At 43.3% G+C, this 18,673-nt stretch overlaps 1 protein-coding gene across 2 annotated transcripts in view; it reads left to right on the top strand.

Moving 5' to 3' along the window:
* Positions 1-442: 442 nt before the first annotated feature.
* Positions 443-18,673, top strand: part of add2 (adducin 2 (beta)) — a 34,029-nt gene continuing 15,798 nt past the window's right edge. The window contains exons 1-6 of one of the 2 annotated variants that reach the window (XM_088337015.1): positions 443-528; positions 13,217-13,380; positions 15,276-15,417; positions 17,010-17,161; positions 17,231-17,311; positions 18,468-18,617. In XM_088337015.1, coding sequence (XP_088193141.1) covers positions 13,240-13,380; positions 15,276-15,417; positions 17,010-17,161; positions 17,231-17,311; positions 18,468-18,617 — 666 coding nt within the window. In that variant the 5' untranslated portion in view covers positions 443-528; positions 13,217-13,239. Of the gene's footprint in view, positions 529-4,189; positions 4,367-13,216; positions 13,381-15,275; positions 15,418-17,009; positions 17,162-17,230; positions 17,312-18,467; positions 18,618-18,673 lie in introns of those variants that run through there. The other variant, XM_088337014.1, reaches the window with a different exon arrangement.

Here is an 18,673-nt window from a genome sequence, read left to right as displayed (position 1 = left end):
ATGATGAATGCGGTAGTATATAGAGTCGTATTTTGGGAGTAAATAATTCTGTAGTGGTGTTTTGTATTATTGTTGTATTTTTGTCGTAATTGTATACTATTTTTTAATTTTTAGAATGAAAGCAAAATCATATATGTGCACCCTGTTTTGAAGCACTAAATTTGATATCTAGTTTTGTAGTTATTGTGTAGTATTTTGCTTGTATGTTGGCACCATAAAAGTGAACCACTCTTGGGGGCCCTCTAGTGGGGGCGGGGCCCTAAGCAGCCCTCTTCCAAGCACCCATTCATTCACTTCATGCAGTCATTCATTTGGGATCTTACATTGACGTATAAATAATGTCTTCATAGATGAATTGTGTCATCATAATTTGATTCACTCACATGACAGAGTTGAAGGAATAATAGACAGTGAAAGCGCACCCCCTAGTGAAAAGCGTCACGAACTGCACTCTATCAAGTAAACAAATCTGCCTGGAAACCAGTGCGCATTGGTGCTCGCGGCATGCTCTTCGTGTCACCGTCACAGGTCAGAGTTCTAGCAACACGCCGCCGTCATTCGATCAGCTCAAATCAAAAACATTTGAACAAAATTCCATGAGGTCTCAGAGTTTTTGGAAAGGAACCGCTTGAAAAAAGACAAAAGCAGACGTCATTGGATCAGTTTTTCAAGCTAAAGGAATGTTTTTACTATGTCCTTTATTCTTTGTTTTGTATGTGTTTCTCATTATATATCAATTGTGTGGTGATCTCATTTTAACCTGTATTTGTTTCATGTTCTGAAGCTCTTTTATGATTTATTAAAAAAAATACTGTAATATTGCAAGGCTTGGAACAGATTAGTGCATTTACATACAAAAGGTATCTCTCTTTACTAAGTTTTCAGGTTAAGAAGCTTCTCAGAACGAATTAAATCCGTAAGTACAGGTACAGCTGGGATGGGCTCCAGCACCCCCGCGATCTGCCTGGAAACCAGTGCGCATTGGTGCTCACTGCAGGCTCTTCGTGTCACCGTCACAGGTCAGAGTTCTGGCAACACGCCGCCGTCATTCGATCAGCCCAAATCAAAAACATTTGAGCAAAATTGCCTGAGGTCTCAGGGTTTTTGGAAAGGAATCGCTTGAAAAAAGTGAACAAGTCTGCTTACAGACAGATTGTGAGAAGCTGGCAAAAGCAGACGTCATTGGATCAGTTTTTCAAGCTAAATGAATGGTTTTAGTATTTCCTTTATTCTTTGTTTTGTATGTGCTTCTCAATGTATATTTCTTGCGCTGAAATCAAAATTTAACCTGTATTTGTTTCATGTTCTGAAGCTCTTTTATGATTTATTAAAAAAAAAAAAATACTGTAATATTGCGAGGCTTGGAACGGATTAATGCATTTACATACAAAAGGTATCTCTCTTTACAAAGTTTTAAGGTTACGAAGCTTCTCAGAACGAGTTCAATTCGTGAGTACAGGTTTCACCGTCAACCAGTTGAGGGTTTCCCCTGCCCACTGCCCGAAGATAACTGGGATGGGCTCCAGCACCCCCCGCGACCCTACTGTGGATAAGCGCAGCAGATAATTGATGGATGGATGGAGGTTCCACCGTACTTTATTCTGAGTGGATTTTTTTTCTTCTTCTCTGTAGTCGTTGTACGCAAAGCTAAGCTATTGGAGCTAATTGTTACTTTACACTGCCCATGAAGGAAATTCATCTTCTTCTTTGCTCTTAATGTTGTTTTTGTGAAGCTTCGTGCATTTTCATGCAGAACCTTCTCCACTGTTGACGGTTCCTGGTCCGTTCTTGGGTCCCAGCGAAGTTAGCACCAGCCCAATCCTTAATGTTGTGGGCCCAGTTCTTCTTCTGCCCCCTTAGACTGTGCCCCGGAGAATGATCTTGGTCAGTCCTGATGATCCATGCCACTCAAGTTCTTGGTGGGGTTCAATGTTCCCTCTGATGGTTCAGTTCGTCCCATGGGCTAAATAGCTGATGCCCAGAAATTTCTGGTACCATGGCATCTCCATGGCCTGGATTTTCTTTTCCAGTTTTGATGTGAGAGTCCAAGATGGGCGTAACCTTTGATTTCACTGCTATGTTCTTGTCCCTCCAGACGGGTTGGAGCCTGGCAAGTGTGGCTGCGGTCGGAGATATCCTGTCCATGATTTCTGGTTCTGACCCTTCTCCGGATATGACAGCTCCAAGATATTTCAGTTTGGTGACAGGTTCTAGCTCTCTGTGGGTGAGGATTGTTGGTCATGACTTCTGTGCTGAGTTCCATCCCATGCTGGCTTGGTGCTTTGTCCAGGAAATGAAGTTCCTGTTGGTCTACTGCCAATCAGGCATCAGCCAAATGGAGGTTAGGGATGTTGAGTACCCACATACTGACTGTGCCTTCATGTTCATCCAGAGCTTCAGACTGTCACAGACCAGAACAGGCACAGGACTTAATAGCGTACGTTTCTTAGTTTTTATTGAAAAGAGAGTAAGAGCAAGGCTTGCTTGCTTTATCCGAGGACTGACGGAAAACGGGAACAAGCGAGGCGGGAGTGACACTTCCGTGTCGGACGTAGACAGGCGGGAATAGTAAGTCGTTTGGCCGGGGCTGGAGATCAGAGGCGAGGTCGAGTTCGTCATCGGGGTCGTAGGCAGGAGGCAGGTAACGAATCAAAACGGGTCAGGTAACAGGGGCAGGCAGAACGGGCGTAGTCAGGTCCAGAAACGGATCAAAAACGAAGATCAGGCAGGAGAAAGGTTTAGCAGGAACGGAGTCGGACGGGAATGCTCACTGAGTGGAATACAACAGTTCGCAACGATCTGACAATGACTGAGAGGAAGCCGGGGGTTTAAAATGGGAGTGTCCACCAATCAGCTGTCCGGGCTGTTGGCGCCACTTGAGCCGCCGCAGGTGCACCAGATTGACAATCACGACACAGACATGAACTTCTTCAGGAAGATATTCAATCATTATTTTGGGAAAATATTTCCATAACTGTCAAGCTGTACGTTTTTGCCGTACAAAGTATGTTTATCATGCATTTTAAGACGTTTAGTGTTTAATTTGTCAATGATGGGAACCATCCGGTATACACCGACGATCACCAAACGGCAAATCGATCGAGTCAAACGAGTTCGCCGCGGTAGCCTCTATCTCGGTATCGTTTGTTTCGTTGCAAAGCGATCGGTTGGATGCTACTGTACGCATGCGTCTGCCGCCTGGGGATTTCCCATCATGCATCATTCCGATCAGGGGTTGATTGAGTCAATTTGAAATACACGTGGTCTTAAAAAACATCCGATTTCATGTGGTAGTTGTGTAGTGAAAGGAAGTCCGTCTCTTTTCAGAGAACCGGCTTTTTCGGCTCAACTCATTCAAGCGAGCCGGCTCTCCAACGGCTCACTTGCTTTGAAGCATTATATTACGAATGATGATGTTGTATAACGAAGTTAAGAAAAAATATAAAAGGAGAAAATAATAAAAGACAGGATTGTGGTTATCAGTATATTACCAACAATAATTGAATGCAGAAAATAAAACAAATGCATTATTCTATTTAATTCTATTTGCATGTATTTTTTCCTTCTACAGTGAACATCCAAGCGACCTAGATTGTCACGGTGGCTATGGCGCCCAATTGGCCCCGCCCATGTGGCCCCAGCTGCGGCTCATTGACAAATTGGCTTTCCGTCTATTTAAGCTCAGTGCTCTCACTCTTCCTTTGTCAGTCCGTCAACGAACTTGTGCCCCGCAAGACGTGGGTTTTGACTCGGTCCTGTTTCCTGTCGGTATTTCCTGTTTGGTATTGTTCCTGTTTTTTTTCGTCCCGTTTAATGTCGGTTTCCAGTTTTGTTCATGTCTATTTTTGTCCTGTTTATTATTCTCTCCAGTTTTTGTTCCCGTCTAGTTTGTCCTGTTTAATTTCGATATCCTGTTTCAATATCGATCCTGTCCCGTCCTGTTCAAGCTATTTTTTATGATAAACCTCATTCAAGTCGGGCAACTCACAAGAAAATGTTGATTAACAATATATATGATATAAGGAAACACATCAAAGAAAAAATATAGTGTAAGATGATTTTGTATTTTGTAAGGGAAAATACGACCGTTTGTAAGGGCGCGGAGCCCTGGAGCGCGACAGGGATGTATTTCACACTGTCCCTTTAAAAAAAATGCATCTAAAACTCATCTTATCGTGCGTGTGCGCGCGCGCTCGAGCAAACAGGCGTGGCCGTGGGCTGCTCCACGACGCATTAGGCGATGAAAAGCATCATGGGCCACTGACTCGCCATCATCACCGACAAAGAACCGGAGCGCTCGCCTAAAAAACAGCGCATTTCTTCGTTCGGAGGGGCGTGAAAAGCGTATCCCGGGGTACGTCCGCAGGTCAGTCCCTGACGTTCTCCTCCTTTGATGGAGTCTCTGTGTTGTTGGGCGTTGGACTGCGGTTCCTGCATCTCGCGGTTCTCGTCTTCGGACTTGGAACGATGCTTCGTGGCGTGTCTTTTGTGCAGTGTGCGCTACGTGTCGACGTTGGCGGGTTCGAAACCTTCGCAAGGGTATTCGCACATCCATTTGACGCATGTCGACGAGCCTCCATTTTTACCCCCCCCCCCCCCTAATAACAGAAGGAAGGTGGCATGCGCGGTGGCTCTCCTCGCTCGAAGCATCGAGTATTGTGCCTTTTGTGGGAACGTATTACATACTGTCCCTTTAAAAAAATGCATCCTAACGCGCTATTCTGAAACCGTTGTGATGGTGCGTGTGTGCCTGCACGAGGATCCTTGAAAAGTCCCAAAAGGCATTCGAAAAATAAGGCCTTCGATGGCTTTTACACCGGGGTGTCAAACACACCTCAGAACAGAGAAAGAAATAAGAGAGGGAGAGGGGGAGAAAAAGAGAGAGGGTGGGACAAAGAAAGAGAAAAAGGGAGTAAGAGAGAGAGAGAGAGAGAGAAGGAGGGAGAAAGAACGTGAGAAACAAAAGAGATACAACGAGAAATAGTAAAAGAGAAATAAAAAGATCAAAGAGAAATAGAAAGAGTGAGAGAGAGAGAGAGAAGGGGAGAAAGAGAGAAAGGTAGAGTAAGAGAGAGAAAGAGAGAAAAGGAAGAGAGAGCAAAAGAAGGTCAAAAGACACAGAGCACAAAAGAGACAAAGACAAAGAAAGAGAGAAAGGGAGTAAGAGTGAGAGAGAGAAAGAGGGAGAGAGAGAGAGAGAGAGAGAGAGAGAGAGAGAGAGAGAGAGAGAGAGAATATGAGAAACAAAAGAGATACAAAGAGAAATAGTGAGAGAAATAAAAAGATCTAAGAGAAATAGAAAGAGAGAGAGACAAAAAAGGAGAGTAAGAGAGAAGGGGAGAAGGAGAGAAGTGTAAAATAAGAGAGAAAGAGAGAAAAGGAAGAGAGAACCAAAGAAGGTCAAAAGACACAGGGCACAAAAGAGACAAAGACGATCAAAGAAAGAGAAAAAGAGAGACAGGGAGAGAGAAAAAAGAGAGAGAGAGTGAGAATATGAGGAACGAAATAGATAAAAGAGAAATAGTGAGAGGGAAATAAAGAAATCCAAAGAGAAATAGAAAGAGGGAGAGAGAAAGAGAAAAAAGAAAGAGTAAGAAAGACGGGAGAAAGAGAGAAGGGTAAAGTAAGAGAGACAAAGAGAGAAAAGGAAGAGAGAGCAAAAGAAGGTCAAAAGACACAGAGCACGAAAGAGACAAAGACAAACAAGGAAAGAGAAAAAGAGAGACAGGGAGAGAGAAAAGAGAGATAGAGAGTGAGAATATGAGGAACGAAAGAGATAAAAAGAGAAATAGTGAGAGAGAAATAAAGAAATCCAAAGAGAAATAGAAAGAGAGAGAGAGAGAAAGGAGAGTAAAAGAGAAGAGGAGAAAGAGAAGGGTAAAGCAAGAGACAGAAAGAGAGAAAAGAGAGAAAAGGAGGAGAGAGCAAAAGAACGTCAAAAGACACAGAGCGCGAAAGAGACGAAGATGAACAAAGAAAGAGAAAAAGAGAGACAGGGAGAGTGAAAGAGAGAGAGAGAGAGGGGGGGGGAGGGAGGAAGACTGAGAGAAAAAGACATACAAGTACAGCATTTGTGAGAGGTACCTGGCTTTGGCAACATCAAGTGGATATATCTCAACCTGCAGCTCGTTTTTCTCTTGAGCTTCCCTCAGCGTTATCCAGCAGGCCTGATTCAATCCCCTTAGCGGGCCTGATCCGGCCTGCGGGCCTCCTCTTGGACACCCCTGCTTTAACATGTCTAAAATCCCATTTTTGAGAATCCTAAACACGGGAACAAGATTTAGATTTGTTTGAACTAAAAAAAAGAAGTAACATTTATCAATTGTCTTTTTGTCACTGTTGCCATGGCGCCCAATTGGCCCCGCCCATGTGGCGCCAGCTGCGGCTCGTTGACAGATTGGCTTTCCTTCTATTTAAGCGCAGTGCTCTTGCTCACCGTTTGTCAGACCATCAACGAACCTCTGCACCCGCAAGACGCAGGTTTTGACTCTGTCCTGTTGGCATTTCCTGTCCGGTATTGGTCCCGTTTATTTTGTCCTGTTTAATATCGCTTTCCAGTGTTCGTTCCTGTGTAGTTAGTCCTGTTTGATTTCGATATCCTGTTTTGATATCAATCCAGTCTGTCCCGTTGTTTAATATCAGTTTCCAGTTTCGTTCCTGTCTAGTTTGTACTGTTTAATTTCGATATCCTGTTTTAATATCAATCCTGTCTGTCCTGTTGTTTAATATTGGGTTCCAGTTCGTTCCTGTCTAGTTAGTACTGTTTATTTTCGATAAACTGATTCATTATATATCCTTTGGCTTTCCGTCTATTTAGGCTCAGTGCTCTCACTCTTCCTTTGTCAGTCCGTCAACGAACTTGTGCCCCACAAGAAGTGGGTTCTGACTCGGTCCTGTTTCCTGTTGGTATTTCCTGTCTGGTATTGTTCCCGTTGATTTTTTTCCTGTTTAATATCGGTTTCCAGTTACGTTCATGTCTATTTTTGTCCTGTTTATTATTCTCTCCAGTTTTTGTTCCCGTCTAGTTTGTCCTGTTTAATTTCGATATCCTGTTTTGATATCAATCCTGTCTGTCCCGTTGTTTAATATCGGTTTCCAGTTTTGTTCCTGTCTAGTTTGTCCTGTTTAATTTTGATATCCTGTTTTGATATCAATCCTGTCTGTCCTGTTAATATCGGTTTCCAGTTTTGTTCCTGTCTATTTTTGTCCTGTTTATTATTCACTCCAGTTTTTGTTTCCGTCTAGTTTGTCCTGTTTAATTTCGATATCCTGTTTTGATATCAATCCTGTCTGTCCCGTTGTTTAATATCGGTTTCCAGTTTCGTTCCTGTCTAGTTTTTACTGTTTATTTTCGATATACTGATTCCTTATCTATCCTTTGGCTTTCTGTCTATTTAAGTTCAGTGCTCTCACTCTTCTTTTGTCAGTCTGTCAACGAACTTGTGCCCCACAAGACATGGGTTTTGACCCGGTCCTGTTTCTGTTGGTATTTCCTGTCCGGTAATATTCCTGTTGATTTTGTCCTGTTTAATATCGGTTTCCAGTTTCGTTCCTGTCTAGTTTGTCCTGTTTATTTTCGATATACTGATTTATCATCTATACTATCTGGCCTGTCCTGTCCTGTCGATATTGAACCCATCAGTCCGATATCGGCTCGGGCAATCGGTATCGATCTCGTCGGCCTCTGGCTTCCTGTCTTTCCACGCCAGACCAGCTTCCTATCGCGCGTGACTCCCCATTTCCCGTCAAATAAAAGGCTTGTGTGAAAACGTCACGCGTTTGGGTCCCGATCCTGTTCCGGTTCATGACCCTTTTTTTGATATCATTCATCAATTTAATCTCAAAAAGGCGACGCGGTTTCAGTCGGGCTTTTCCGAGCCGAGGCGTATTTTGGGCACGATGCAATATTTGTTTTAGTGGTCTTGTTTTGTCCGAAATAGGATTTCAGGAGGCGTTCGAAATCTCATCAAAAGTCTGGAATTGGTGCTGATGCTGCGTTGCGTGCTACTGTTGCTAGGCAACCCTACTTCCTGCTCCCACGAGGGGAATGTTTGTCACTGAGGGTTTTTTTTTTTAGTATTTGTCCGCCTTGTAGCGTGTGGATAGGTTCTTTGGGTGTTTTTCAAGACCAGAATGGAGACCGGACCCACTTGCGTTTCTCACGTTTTTTTTCCAAGTTTTTTTTTTTATAAAAGGAAAGAGAAAGGGTTGCGCCCATCTGGTGATTGCTGGTCACAGGGAGCGGGTCGCTCTGAACGCGGAAGTGGGACTTCCGTGGCGAGCGATGGCGGTGTCGGGAACAGAAAAACGGGTCAGTAGCCGGGACAGGAGAGCAAAAACGTGGTCGGAGTCGTAAGCCAGGAAAGGAGAGTAGACGTGGTCGAGGACAAAATAGGTCGAAAGGCGGGACGGGAAAGTAGACGTGATCAGGATCTAAAACAGGTTGAAGCCAGGGGGACAGACAGGAGCAAAAACAGGTGGGAGTCAGGGTCGAAAAAGGCTTGTCTGGAGTAAACTGAGGTTTGCAGACGGACTGACAACAGGGGACAGATAGGAGTGGGTTTGAATAGGGAGAGGGAGTGAGTCGTAAGCCGGGACAGGAGAGCAGACGTGGTCGAGGACAAAAAAGGTCGAAAGTCGGGACGGGAGAGTAGACGTGATCAGAATCTAAAACAGGTCGAAGCCGGGGAACAGACGGGAGAAAAAACAGGTGGGAGTCAGGGTCGAAAAAGGCTTGTCTGGAGTAAACTGAGGTTCGCAGACGGACTAACAAAAGGGGACAAATAGGAGTGGGTTTAAATAGGGAGAGGGAGCGAGTCATAAGCCGGGACAGGAGAGCAGATGTGGTCAGGATCATAAACAGGTTGAAGCCAGTGGGACAGATGGGAGCAAAAACAGGTGGGAGTCAGGGTCAAAAAAGGCTTGTCTGGAGTAAACTGAGGTTCGCAGACGGACTGACAAAAGGGGACAGATAGGAGTGGGTTTAAATAGGGGCAGGGAGCCAATCAGAGTCCGAGGCAGTTGCTGCCAAAGGAGCGGGCACACAATTCTGAGGTTGGGGCAGTGTTGGTATTTTTACCATAAAACATGGAGGGGGGCAAGAGAACTTCAGAAAAAGCAGATAGATAAATGTGCGCCGCAAAGTGGTTTGTTTTACCTAACACTGTATGACTTTCCCCCCCCTTGTCACGAAGCCGGACCGGGAGGCAGGAAGGGTGAACTCATTTGCGTAACGATCAGTTACTTTTATTTAGAAAATAAAAGTTGTCCAACACGCAGGGACAAAAACAGACTTACAGGCAATCAGAAATTCAGACTGGGTAATACTCACAAACAGGCTTAAAGTTACTAACTCAGACAAACAGGCATGACAGCTCTTCCTCGAATCAAACAAAACAGAACAGACTAATGCAATGATCCAGCAACCGGCAGTCCTCAAAACCCGCCCTTAAGAAGCACACACGCAATTTAGACAATCTGTTACAGCCGGTGCCAGGGGGCGGGGCCAGCTGGTTGTCATGGCGACCATGCTGGACATGACACCCCTTGGTTCAACTTTGACAGCCTTGCTTTTGTGTATATAGTGTATTTGAATATATTATTTAATTTTTGGGGAGAAATATTTACCATTTGTATGTTTATAGTAGGCTATCTTGCTAGCTTTCATACATTTTATGTATGCTATCTAGCTAACATTTGACCTTTTTTGCTAGTTATCAAGCTAAATTTCGTGCTCCTTGCTCGCTGGCTACCTTTTTTAGCTTTCCATTCGGCTATTTAGTTGGCTTTTTATTCTTTAAGCTAGCCATCCTGCTACATTTGAGTTTTTTGCTTGTTTAACGTTCTAGCTAACTATCAAGCTACCCTTTTAGCTATTTGGCAAGCTATCTAGCTAGCCTTTTGCATGATATCTACTCACATTTGACCTTTTTTGCTAGTTATCAAGGTGAATTTTGCCCACCTTTCTAGCTAGCTTCCTAGCTCTTTTTAAGCTTTCTATCTGGCTATTTAAACGGCCTTGTTACTCTTTTAGCTAACTATCCATCTCCTTGTACTTGTTTACCTTTGTAGCTCATTATCAAGTTACCTTTTTAGCTATTTAGCAAACCGTCTAGCTAGCTTTTTACTTTTTTACATGGTATCGAACTCACATTTGACCTTTTTTGCTAGTTATCAAGCTGAATTTTGCCCTCCTTTCTATCTATCTAGCTAGCTAGCTAGCTTTTTTTTAAGCTTTCTATCTGGCTATTTAAATGGCCTTGTTACTCTTTTAGCTAGCTATCCATCTCCTTGTACTTGTTTACCTTTCTAGCTAACTATCAAACTACCTTTTTAGCTATTTAGCAAACTATCTAGCTAGCTTTTTACATTTTTACATGGTATCGAACTCACATTTGACCTTTTTTGCTAGTTATCAAGCTGAATTTTGCCCTCCTTTCTATCTATCTAGCTAGCTAGCTAGCTTTTTTTAAGCTTTCTATCTGGCTATTTAAATGGCCTTGTTACTCTTTTAGCTAGCTATCCATCTCCTTGTACTTGTTTACCTTTCTAGCTAACTATCAAACTACCTTTTTAGCTATTTAGCAAACTATCTAGCTAGCTTTTTACATTTTTGCATAATATCTAACTGACATTTGACCTTTTTTGCTAGTTATCAAGCTGAATTTTGCCCTCCTTTCTAGCTAGCTAGCTAGCTTTTTTTAAGCTTTCTATCTGGCTATTTAAATTGCTTTTTTATTCTTTTAGCTAGCTATCCATCTCTTTTTTTACTTCTCTAGCTAATTATCAATCTACCTTTTTAGCTATATAGCAAGCCGTCTAGCTAAGTGGCTATTTTCAAAATGTTTATCAAAGTGGGTGTAGATTGATTATTAATTATCATTTCATTTCGTTTTCCTGCTGCGATTACCGAGCCAGTTCTGGTTTTGAGTACCCGAATGAGAATCTGATCCCTTCTGTTTCTGGTTTCATGAAAATGGAGCCAAGTAAAATCAATATCAAACTACTTACGGTAATTATGAGGACGGATGTTAGCGCTGCCACAATCCAACGTGGATACATACATTTATGATGATGTTGCTAGGCTAAGCTAATCGGTGTAATGGACCTGGGTATTGTTGCCTTTGAGCTTGCGCAATTGCACACTGTTTATAAAATTTAGGGCTAGAAAATAAGGAAATGAATTGACGAGCAAATTCGTCCGGATTTACAGGTTCACGTAGGCAAAAACAACGCAAATTCCCTCTGAATTGTTCTAAGCACGGTATTTTGAAGTTAATGTCAGCACGAGATTGAAGAAATGAAAGCAAGCGTGCATGCAGGCAAAAAAACAGCACGAATCCCCTTTGCAGTGTTTTAAGCGCGGCATTTTCAAGTCAATGTCAAATCTATCAAGTCCATCTTGCTGCTAACATTGTACTTTCACTAAAAAGTGGTATTAAACACAGTACTGTATTGTGCAACAGACCCAATAAATGCACAAAATGTGAGTATTATGTAGCTAAAAAGGAAATCTCCTGTAATAACTATTCCAATAATAGCTTTCCAATACATCCTTGTATCCAATTTTCAACTTGCGGTGCGAGGGCTGTGACGGTGTCAGGGTGGGCGTGGCCTCTCCTGGGTCCTTATCTCCTCCTCGCAGGACTCACCAGTCCCCAGATCTACTTGACAGACTGTTGCCTTCAATGCCAACTCCCCCGTTATCAGGAACAAGCAGAGTTGCTGTTTGGGACCTGGTCCTTTTCGTTATGGTGCTGCTGCGTCTACTTGTTGACTTCCTTCACTCGCCATGATTTGCACCTTGCGAAGTATTCGACTCGACCTAGTCTCCTTGCCGTGGTTGCGAGACTCCAAGCCGGGTGTCAGGGGAATACGGCTTGGAGATTAAATACAACCAGCACAAACGCTAACGTGGAGCTATCCAGAGCTACCCGCCTTCAGCGCTGTTAGGGACAGAGGGACTCGCTATTTACGTGAACACGAGGCGGTGTAACCCTGGGCACAAAGATTTCCATCTGCCTCAGGGACATCCAACTTTTGAACTAGCGTGTGACGTTATCCACTCCGCTGTTGCTAAACTACAACACAGCACCCTGAGGCCATCCTGTTAATCTGTTAATAAACAACACAAGGATATTGCTGGAAGTGTGAATTTTCCTACGGGGATGAAGAAAGTATCTATCTATCTATCTAAACATCTATCTATCTAGACATCTTTCTAGACATCAATCTAAACATCTATCTATTTAGACATCTATCTATCTATCTATCTATCTAGACATTTATCTAGACATCAATCTAAACATCTATCTATTTAGACATCTATCTATCTATCTAGACATTTATCTAGACATAAATCTATCTAGACATCTATCTATCTAGACATCTATTTAGACATCTATCTAGCTAGACATCGATCTATCTAGACATCTATCTAGACATCAATCTAAACATCTATCTATCTAGACATCTATCTATAGATTGAGACATCTATCTATCTAGACATCTATCTAGACATTTATCTAGACATCAATCGAAACATCTATCTATCTAGACATCTATCTAGACATTTATCTAGACATCAATCTATCTAGACACCTATCCCTCTATCTAGACATCGATCTATCTAGACATCTATCCATCTATGTAGTCATATATCTATCTATTGATCTATCTGTCTATCCGTCTGTCTGTCTATCAATCTAAGTTGTTATGTATGGAGCCGCTTCTTGCTCATGCAAAGCTGGGACAAAACCAAATGTCCAGTATAGTTTATTGGACACAATTTAAACGACCAACAGACCCCACTATTGTCAAGAACCAGAAGTCGATCAGGACCCAATCGCGTGACGTTCTCACACAAGCCTTTATTTTACGGGAAATGGGGAGTCATGCACGTTAGGCAGCAGTCTGCGCTCGTTTCTCTTCTCCCCAATTAACTGAGTAACGCTACGCGATTGGGTTCTGCTTCCTGTCCTGGTACGTGACATCTTCAGGTACTGTGGGAAGGAGCCAAATTTATATGGATTGGGGTCCCAGGCTTCGGCATTATTATGTTCTATTTGATCAAATCCTCAAACATCACACATTAAATCAATAAGCTTTTGTCTGGAGAACGGCTTCGACAGTTTTTCTTGAATACTGTCTTCAAATGTATTTTATGTGGATCTCTCAAAAACAAATGACAATATTTTTCCTTTCATGTCTCCAAAAGGTTCCCGACCCCCGCACCCGAAGATGAGCAAGTCTCCGACGGCGATGGAAATCCCGGTGCCGCAGAGCCCCACCAACGGGGTCCCGGACAACCTGCAATCCCCCCAGAATTCCACCGCCACCACCGAACTGAAGAAAGACGTCTCCGGCCTCCTTCAGAGTCCGGTCAGTCCGCTCGGCAAACTTCGTAAACGTGTCAATTCCAAGACTTCCGGCCTCTTGGACAGAAGGTCCAGGTAACGAGGTCGTAACTCTGGCAGGAAATCGATCGGATCTCTGGTATCCAATTGGAAATAATGCTGCGCTGAATGCTCACAGAGCACCGAATGCGGTCTTTGTGCATGAATTAGGAAAGCATCGCCGTGGGACCTCTAATAATAATTTTTGTTTTATTGAAATTCCTGCTGAAATATGTTGTATAGTTTTTGTGCAAGTGTCCTGCAATGATGAGTCACAACACGTGGTTAGCCTTCTCTGCTGGCTTTGATCTCTTCGATCTATCAGGGGAATTAGCATTTTAGCACAACATGCAACGTCCGGCAAAACTAACAAAAAAGGCGGCAGAATCAAAACGACAATAAATCCAAACAGCTTGATAACATCAATCACATGACTGTGTATGTTGAGAGATTTGTCAGCTGTGGTTTTAATGTTTAAAATTCACTTTTTTTCGGAGCACCAAGAAATCGTGTCTTACCGTTGACAGCTCGTTGTAGACTGCCAAAAAGCCCGCCTTCCGGTCACGTGTCAAAAGCCAAACCAAACCTTACCCCATACCAGCAGGTGGAACTGTTGGACTTATCATTGCAGGACACTTACACAGAAACTATACAACATATTTCAGCAGGAATTTCAATAAAACAAAAGTTATGATTACACCCGTTACATAAGCAGCCCCAGAGACAACTAATAGCTGGAATTTTACTATCAAAATGTACCGTTTAGCATATTGTTCGAATGAGTTATCTGACCCCGGATCATTTAAACATTTCAGCAAACAAAGCAAAGACATCCTACTATTCCCCTATTGGCTATGTGTCCTCTGCAGCTAACTTTAGCTTTCTCTTATTGGTCTTCTCTGTCGGAGCTATATATTAATATAACTCCATTGCTGGCAAAAATATTCAAGCCGCCATCTTGCTTGGTCGCCCAGGCCGAACTGACAACATCCAGAAGGCGTGGTTTATTATAAGGTCGCACATGCGCGGTGAATGGATGGAGTCGTGCATACGTATTACATGATATACAATAGAAAAACATTGAAAACGTATTAAAAAACAATGGAATTAGATCTTTCAAAATGTGACTATGTGTGTGTGTGTGTGTGTGTGTGTACGTGTGTGTGTGTGTGTGTGTGTGTGTGTGTGTGTGTGTGTGTGTGTGTGTGTGTGTGTGTGTGTGTGTGTGTGTGTGTGTGTGTGTGTGTGTGTGTGTGTGTTTGATGATTACTTGTATTTTAAGAATAGAAAAACAGGTTAATTTCATAGCATAGGAGAAATACACAACTAAACGTAGCTTACTTTACATTCTCCACGCATGAGGGCGTGTCGGCTGGGCTCCACGATATTCGCATACCAGCGGCGCCCCGACGTCTGCCCTTCTACGTCTGGCCTTCTCCCTCCCGAACAGGCCTGATAATTTTGGAGAGAACGTTGTTGGCCATTGCCCCAAATTATACGCAGAGAGGAGATATGGCAAAAAGGGAACGCGATTTATTGCATTCGGGACACATTAAGAGTTCCAGACGTTCAACATTGGCTTTTAGAGTGTTCTCAAATAAAGGTTAAGATATCTCGTGAAGGTCGTCCACCCCGGTTCCCTCAGCATATCAGCGTGTGACCTCTTGCAACTACGTCATCCCACAACCTTCACCAAATGCCTACATACTTATCATGAGTTATTATCCAGATTTCGCAACACTACCATCAGGTTCATAGAACGAATGAAGCTGGTAAGACCCGTGTACAAGATGAACGGTGTTGCGTCCGTCGTAGGATTCAAACGTCGGTAAAAACCATATCGATATCCATTTCCTGTGAATGTGTTTTCTTTGTGCGCAGTCGTTCAAGGAAGAACTGGACGCGCTTATTCAGGAGCAGATGAAGAAAGGCGGCAGCTCTTCAAACCTCTGGGCACTCAAGCAGTTGGCCGACTACATGGCCGTCCACGGCTCCCCGGTTGCCCTACCCGTTTCCCCGTCAAGTATGCAAAAACCACCGTCGCCTCGACACTCGCCGTCAGGGTTCGGTTCTTTGGGGCGCCAATTGATTTTCAGAGAAGAATAACTCTTCTTTCTAGGAGAACCTGCCAAAAAACAACAACAAATAGATACAAGGCCCAATTTTTAAGTCAGATCCATACTGAAAATCTGGTGATTCGTTTTGTTTTGCTAGGTATGCCCAGTGTTCTGGTTTGCCCGCGTCCCTGCATCCTGACGCATGATTTTTGCTGGGGACGCATCGTCGCAAATCACTGTGCGTCCCCGGGACGCAACTTTGTAGACACCAAATTGTCATTATTACCCGATTACTTTTTTTTTTTGACAAAGATTTACTGCACTCCAAAATTTTGGTCAGGCAGATCCGCCATTGTTGTTTTGGTCTCGCAGTTCGAGTTTTTGTCCGCAAGCCGATCTCGGCAAATGAGATCTCGTTGCTTCGAAATGACGTCATTGTTGTGGTGCTTGTCATCGAGCGAAGGTTGCCTCCGAAAAAAAAGTTAGTATTAGGTGAAAATCAACAAAAAATTGGTCCTTTCTTAGGTGTCAGTAATAAGTCGAAACATAATGCAGAAAGTGGTAACAACGCAATAATTTCGGCATGAAAAAACGGCGGAGAAATTCTTCGGAAGATCGCGGAGGCAAGGAAAACACGTGTGTTAAAGCGAACGATTCGATGAAAGACAATAAACAAAAGAATACTCCTCGCAAGAAAAGGACTTTTCTGCCTGAATGGACTCGATTATATTCCTGGTTACACTATGAGGAGGATGATCAAACTCATTTTAACCTGGGGGCCACACAACAGAACAAACGGGGGCCAGACTAGCATAGTAAAGAGAAAGAAAAAGAGATAAAGAAATAAGAGAAAGAGGGAGGGAAAAGGAGAGAGGGTGGGACCAGGAAAGAAAAAGAGAGAGAGAGGGAGAGAGCGTGAGAAACAAGATAAAAAGTCGTGAGAGAGGGGGGAAAAGAAAGGGAGAGGAAGAAAGAAATCCAAAGAGAAATAGAAAGCCAGAAGGAGAGAAAAGAGAAAAGAAATCATGAAGGGTATGAAGAGAGAAAGAGAAAAGAGAAAAAAGGAAAAAAGGAAGTTAGAGCAAAAGAGGTTAAAAGACACACAGAGAGAAAGAGACAAAGAGCAACAAAGGAAGAGAAAAAGAGAGACACTGAGAGTGAAAGAGACAGAGACAGAGGGTGGGAGAAAAGGGGTGGAAAAGAGAGAGAGAGAGGGAAAGAAATACAAGTACAGTGTCTTTGTTGGAGGCACCTGACTTTGGCAACATCAAGTGGACATATTTCAACCTGCAGCCCATTTTTCTCTTGCGCTTTTCTGAGTGTTGTCTCGCGGGCAGGATTCAATCCCTTAGCGGGCCTGATCTGGCTTGCGGGCCGCCTGTTTGACACCCGTGGTTTAGATAGTGAAAAGGACAGATAGATGTTCAAATGATTTCTCTCATCCAAACTCCACCTCGATTTCGGGAATGCTCCCGTTCTTCCCGACGAGTCCCACTGATTGTGCAATGCCATTCGGTTCTCATTGACCGCATGTCTTTTGTACCATTCCACCTGGCAGATATGATGATGGTCACACCCATCAATGACCTCCAAGGCTGCGATCTGGGCAATCTGGCGAAAGGGGAGCGACTGATGCGCTGCAAGCTAGCTAGCGTCCATCGTCTCTTCGATCTCTACGGCTGGGCTCAAATCACTCGCTCGTGTCTCACCGTAGGTTTCTTCGCCTTTCTCTCGGTTTTCCCGACTCCCGTTTCAGTGGTCTCGTGTCTCTTTTGGCAGCTCCGCGTTAGTAAAGAACAGGAACACTTTCTGGTGCTACCGGACGGCCTGGCCTACAGCGAGGTTACTGGATCCAGCTTGGTAAGTAGTCTATGGATGCTCAAGTGTTCATTTGAGCTGTAAAAAGTGATGGGTCCCGGGGACTCGCATGCTCAAAGATTTATGGCTCCCCAAAATTTAGTCTTATCCAGGATGAAATTGGAAATCGGCGACAAATATATCACATAAATCTATATATTCATTCAGTTTTAATCAACACAGTTTATTGGTAATACAAATCAGTTATCACTTCAGATTTTTCAGTTCATATATTCATGGTGGTTTGCTGTCCCGCCACAGTTGTAATGCCTTCTCAAGGTCCAATCCATTATCATCCTCCTCATAGCGTCACCAGGAATATAATTGAGTCCATTTCGGCAGAAAAGTCCTTTTCTTGCTAGGAGTATTCTTTTATTTTCTTTCCTCGAATCGTTCGCTTCAACACACGTGTTTTCCTTGCCTCCGCGATCTTCCGAAGACTTTCTCCGCCGTTTTGTCGTGCCGGAATGATTGCCGTTGTTACCACTTTCTGCAATATGTTTCGACTTATTACTGACACTGAAGAAATGGCCAATTTTGCGTCGATTTTCACCTAATACTAACTGTCTTGCTCGACATGAATGAGGTGTATTATAAAAAAAGTTCAAAACTTAAGTAGCTTGGACTTTCACTGTAGAAGGAAAAAATACATGCAAATAGAATGAAGTAGAATAATACATTTTCTTATTCAAATGATGAATTCATTTCCTGCATTCAATTATTGTTGGGAATATATTGATTAAAGGGATAACCGCAAACCTGTCTTTTTTAAAAAAAAATCTTAACTTCTCTATACCAACATAATAATTCGTAAATGAGCCGTTGGGGAGCCGGCTCGCTTTCATGAGTTGAGCCAAAAAAGCCGGTTGTCTAAAGAGAGACGGACTTTCACTACACAACTCGAACTGGAGATCGGCGTGCGGACGAAAACTCGAACCGCGAGACCAAAACAACAATGGCGGATCTGCCTGACCAAAAGTTTGGAGTGAGGTAAATCTTTGTTAAAAAAAGTAATCGGGTAATCATGAGAATTTGGTGTCAAAATGTTGCGTCTTAGCTGTCCTCAGGGGACACAACTTTGGAGAGCCCTGTGTTAAAGTTGGTCTCTTTTGTTTGTTGTTTTGTGTCGTCAACACACGATTGCTGATGTGCTTTCCAGGTAAAGGTGAATATCTTGGGGGAAACGGTGGAGAGGGGCAGTACAAACCTCGGCGCCGACACGGAGAAATTTAGCCTGCACTCGGCCATTTATTCGGCCAGACCGGACGCCCGCTGCTTACTTCACCTTCACACCCCCGCCACTGCAGCGGTAAGTCGTCGGGGATGGTCGCGGGGTGGATTAGAAATCCAAACAAAAGAAAACCA

This window comes from Urocampus carinirostris, chromosome 5, assembly GCF_059441175.1.
Source record: "Urocampus carinirostris isolate Australia breed hairy pipefish chromosome 5, RoL_Ucar_1.0, whole genome shotgun sequence".
NCBI classification, from domain to species: Eukaryota; Metazoa; Chordata; class Actinopteri; order Syngnathiformes; family Syngnathidae; genus Urocampus; species Urocampus carinirostris.
The sequence above is the reverse complement of the archived record's forward strand: the minus strand, read 5'-3'. Positions and strand labels throughout refer to the sequence as shown.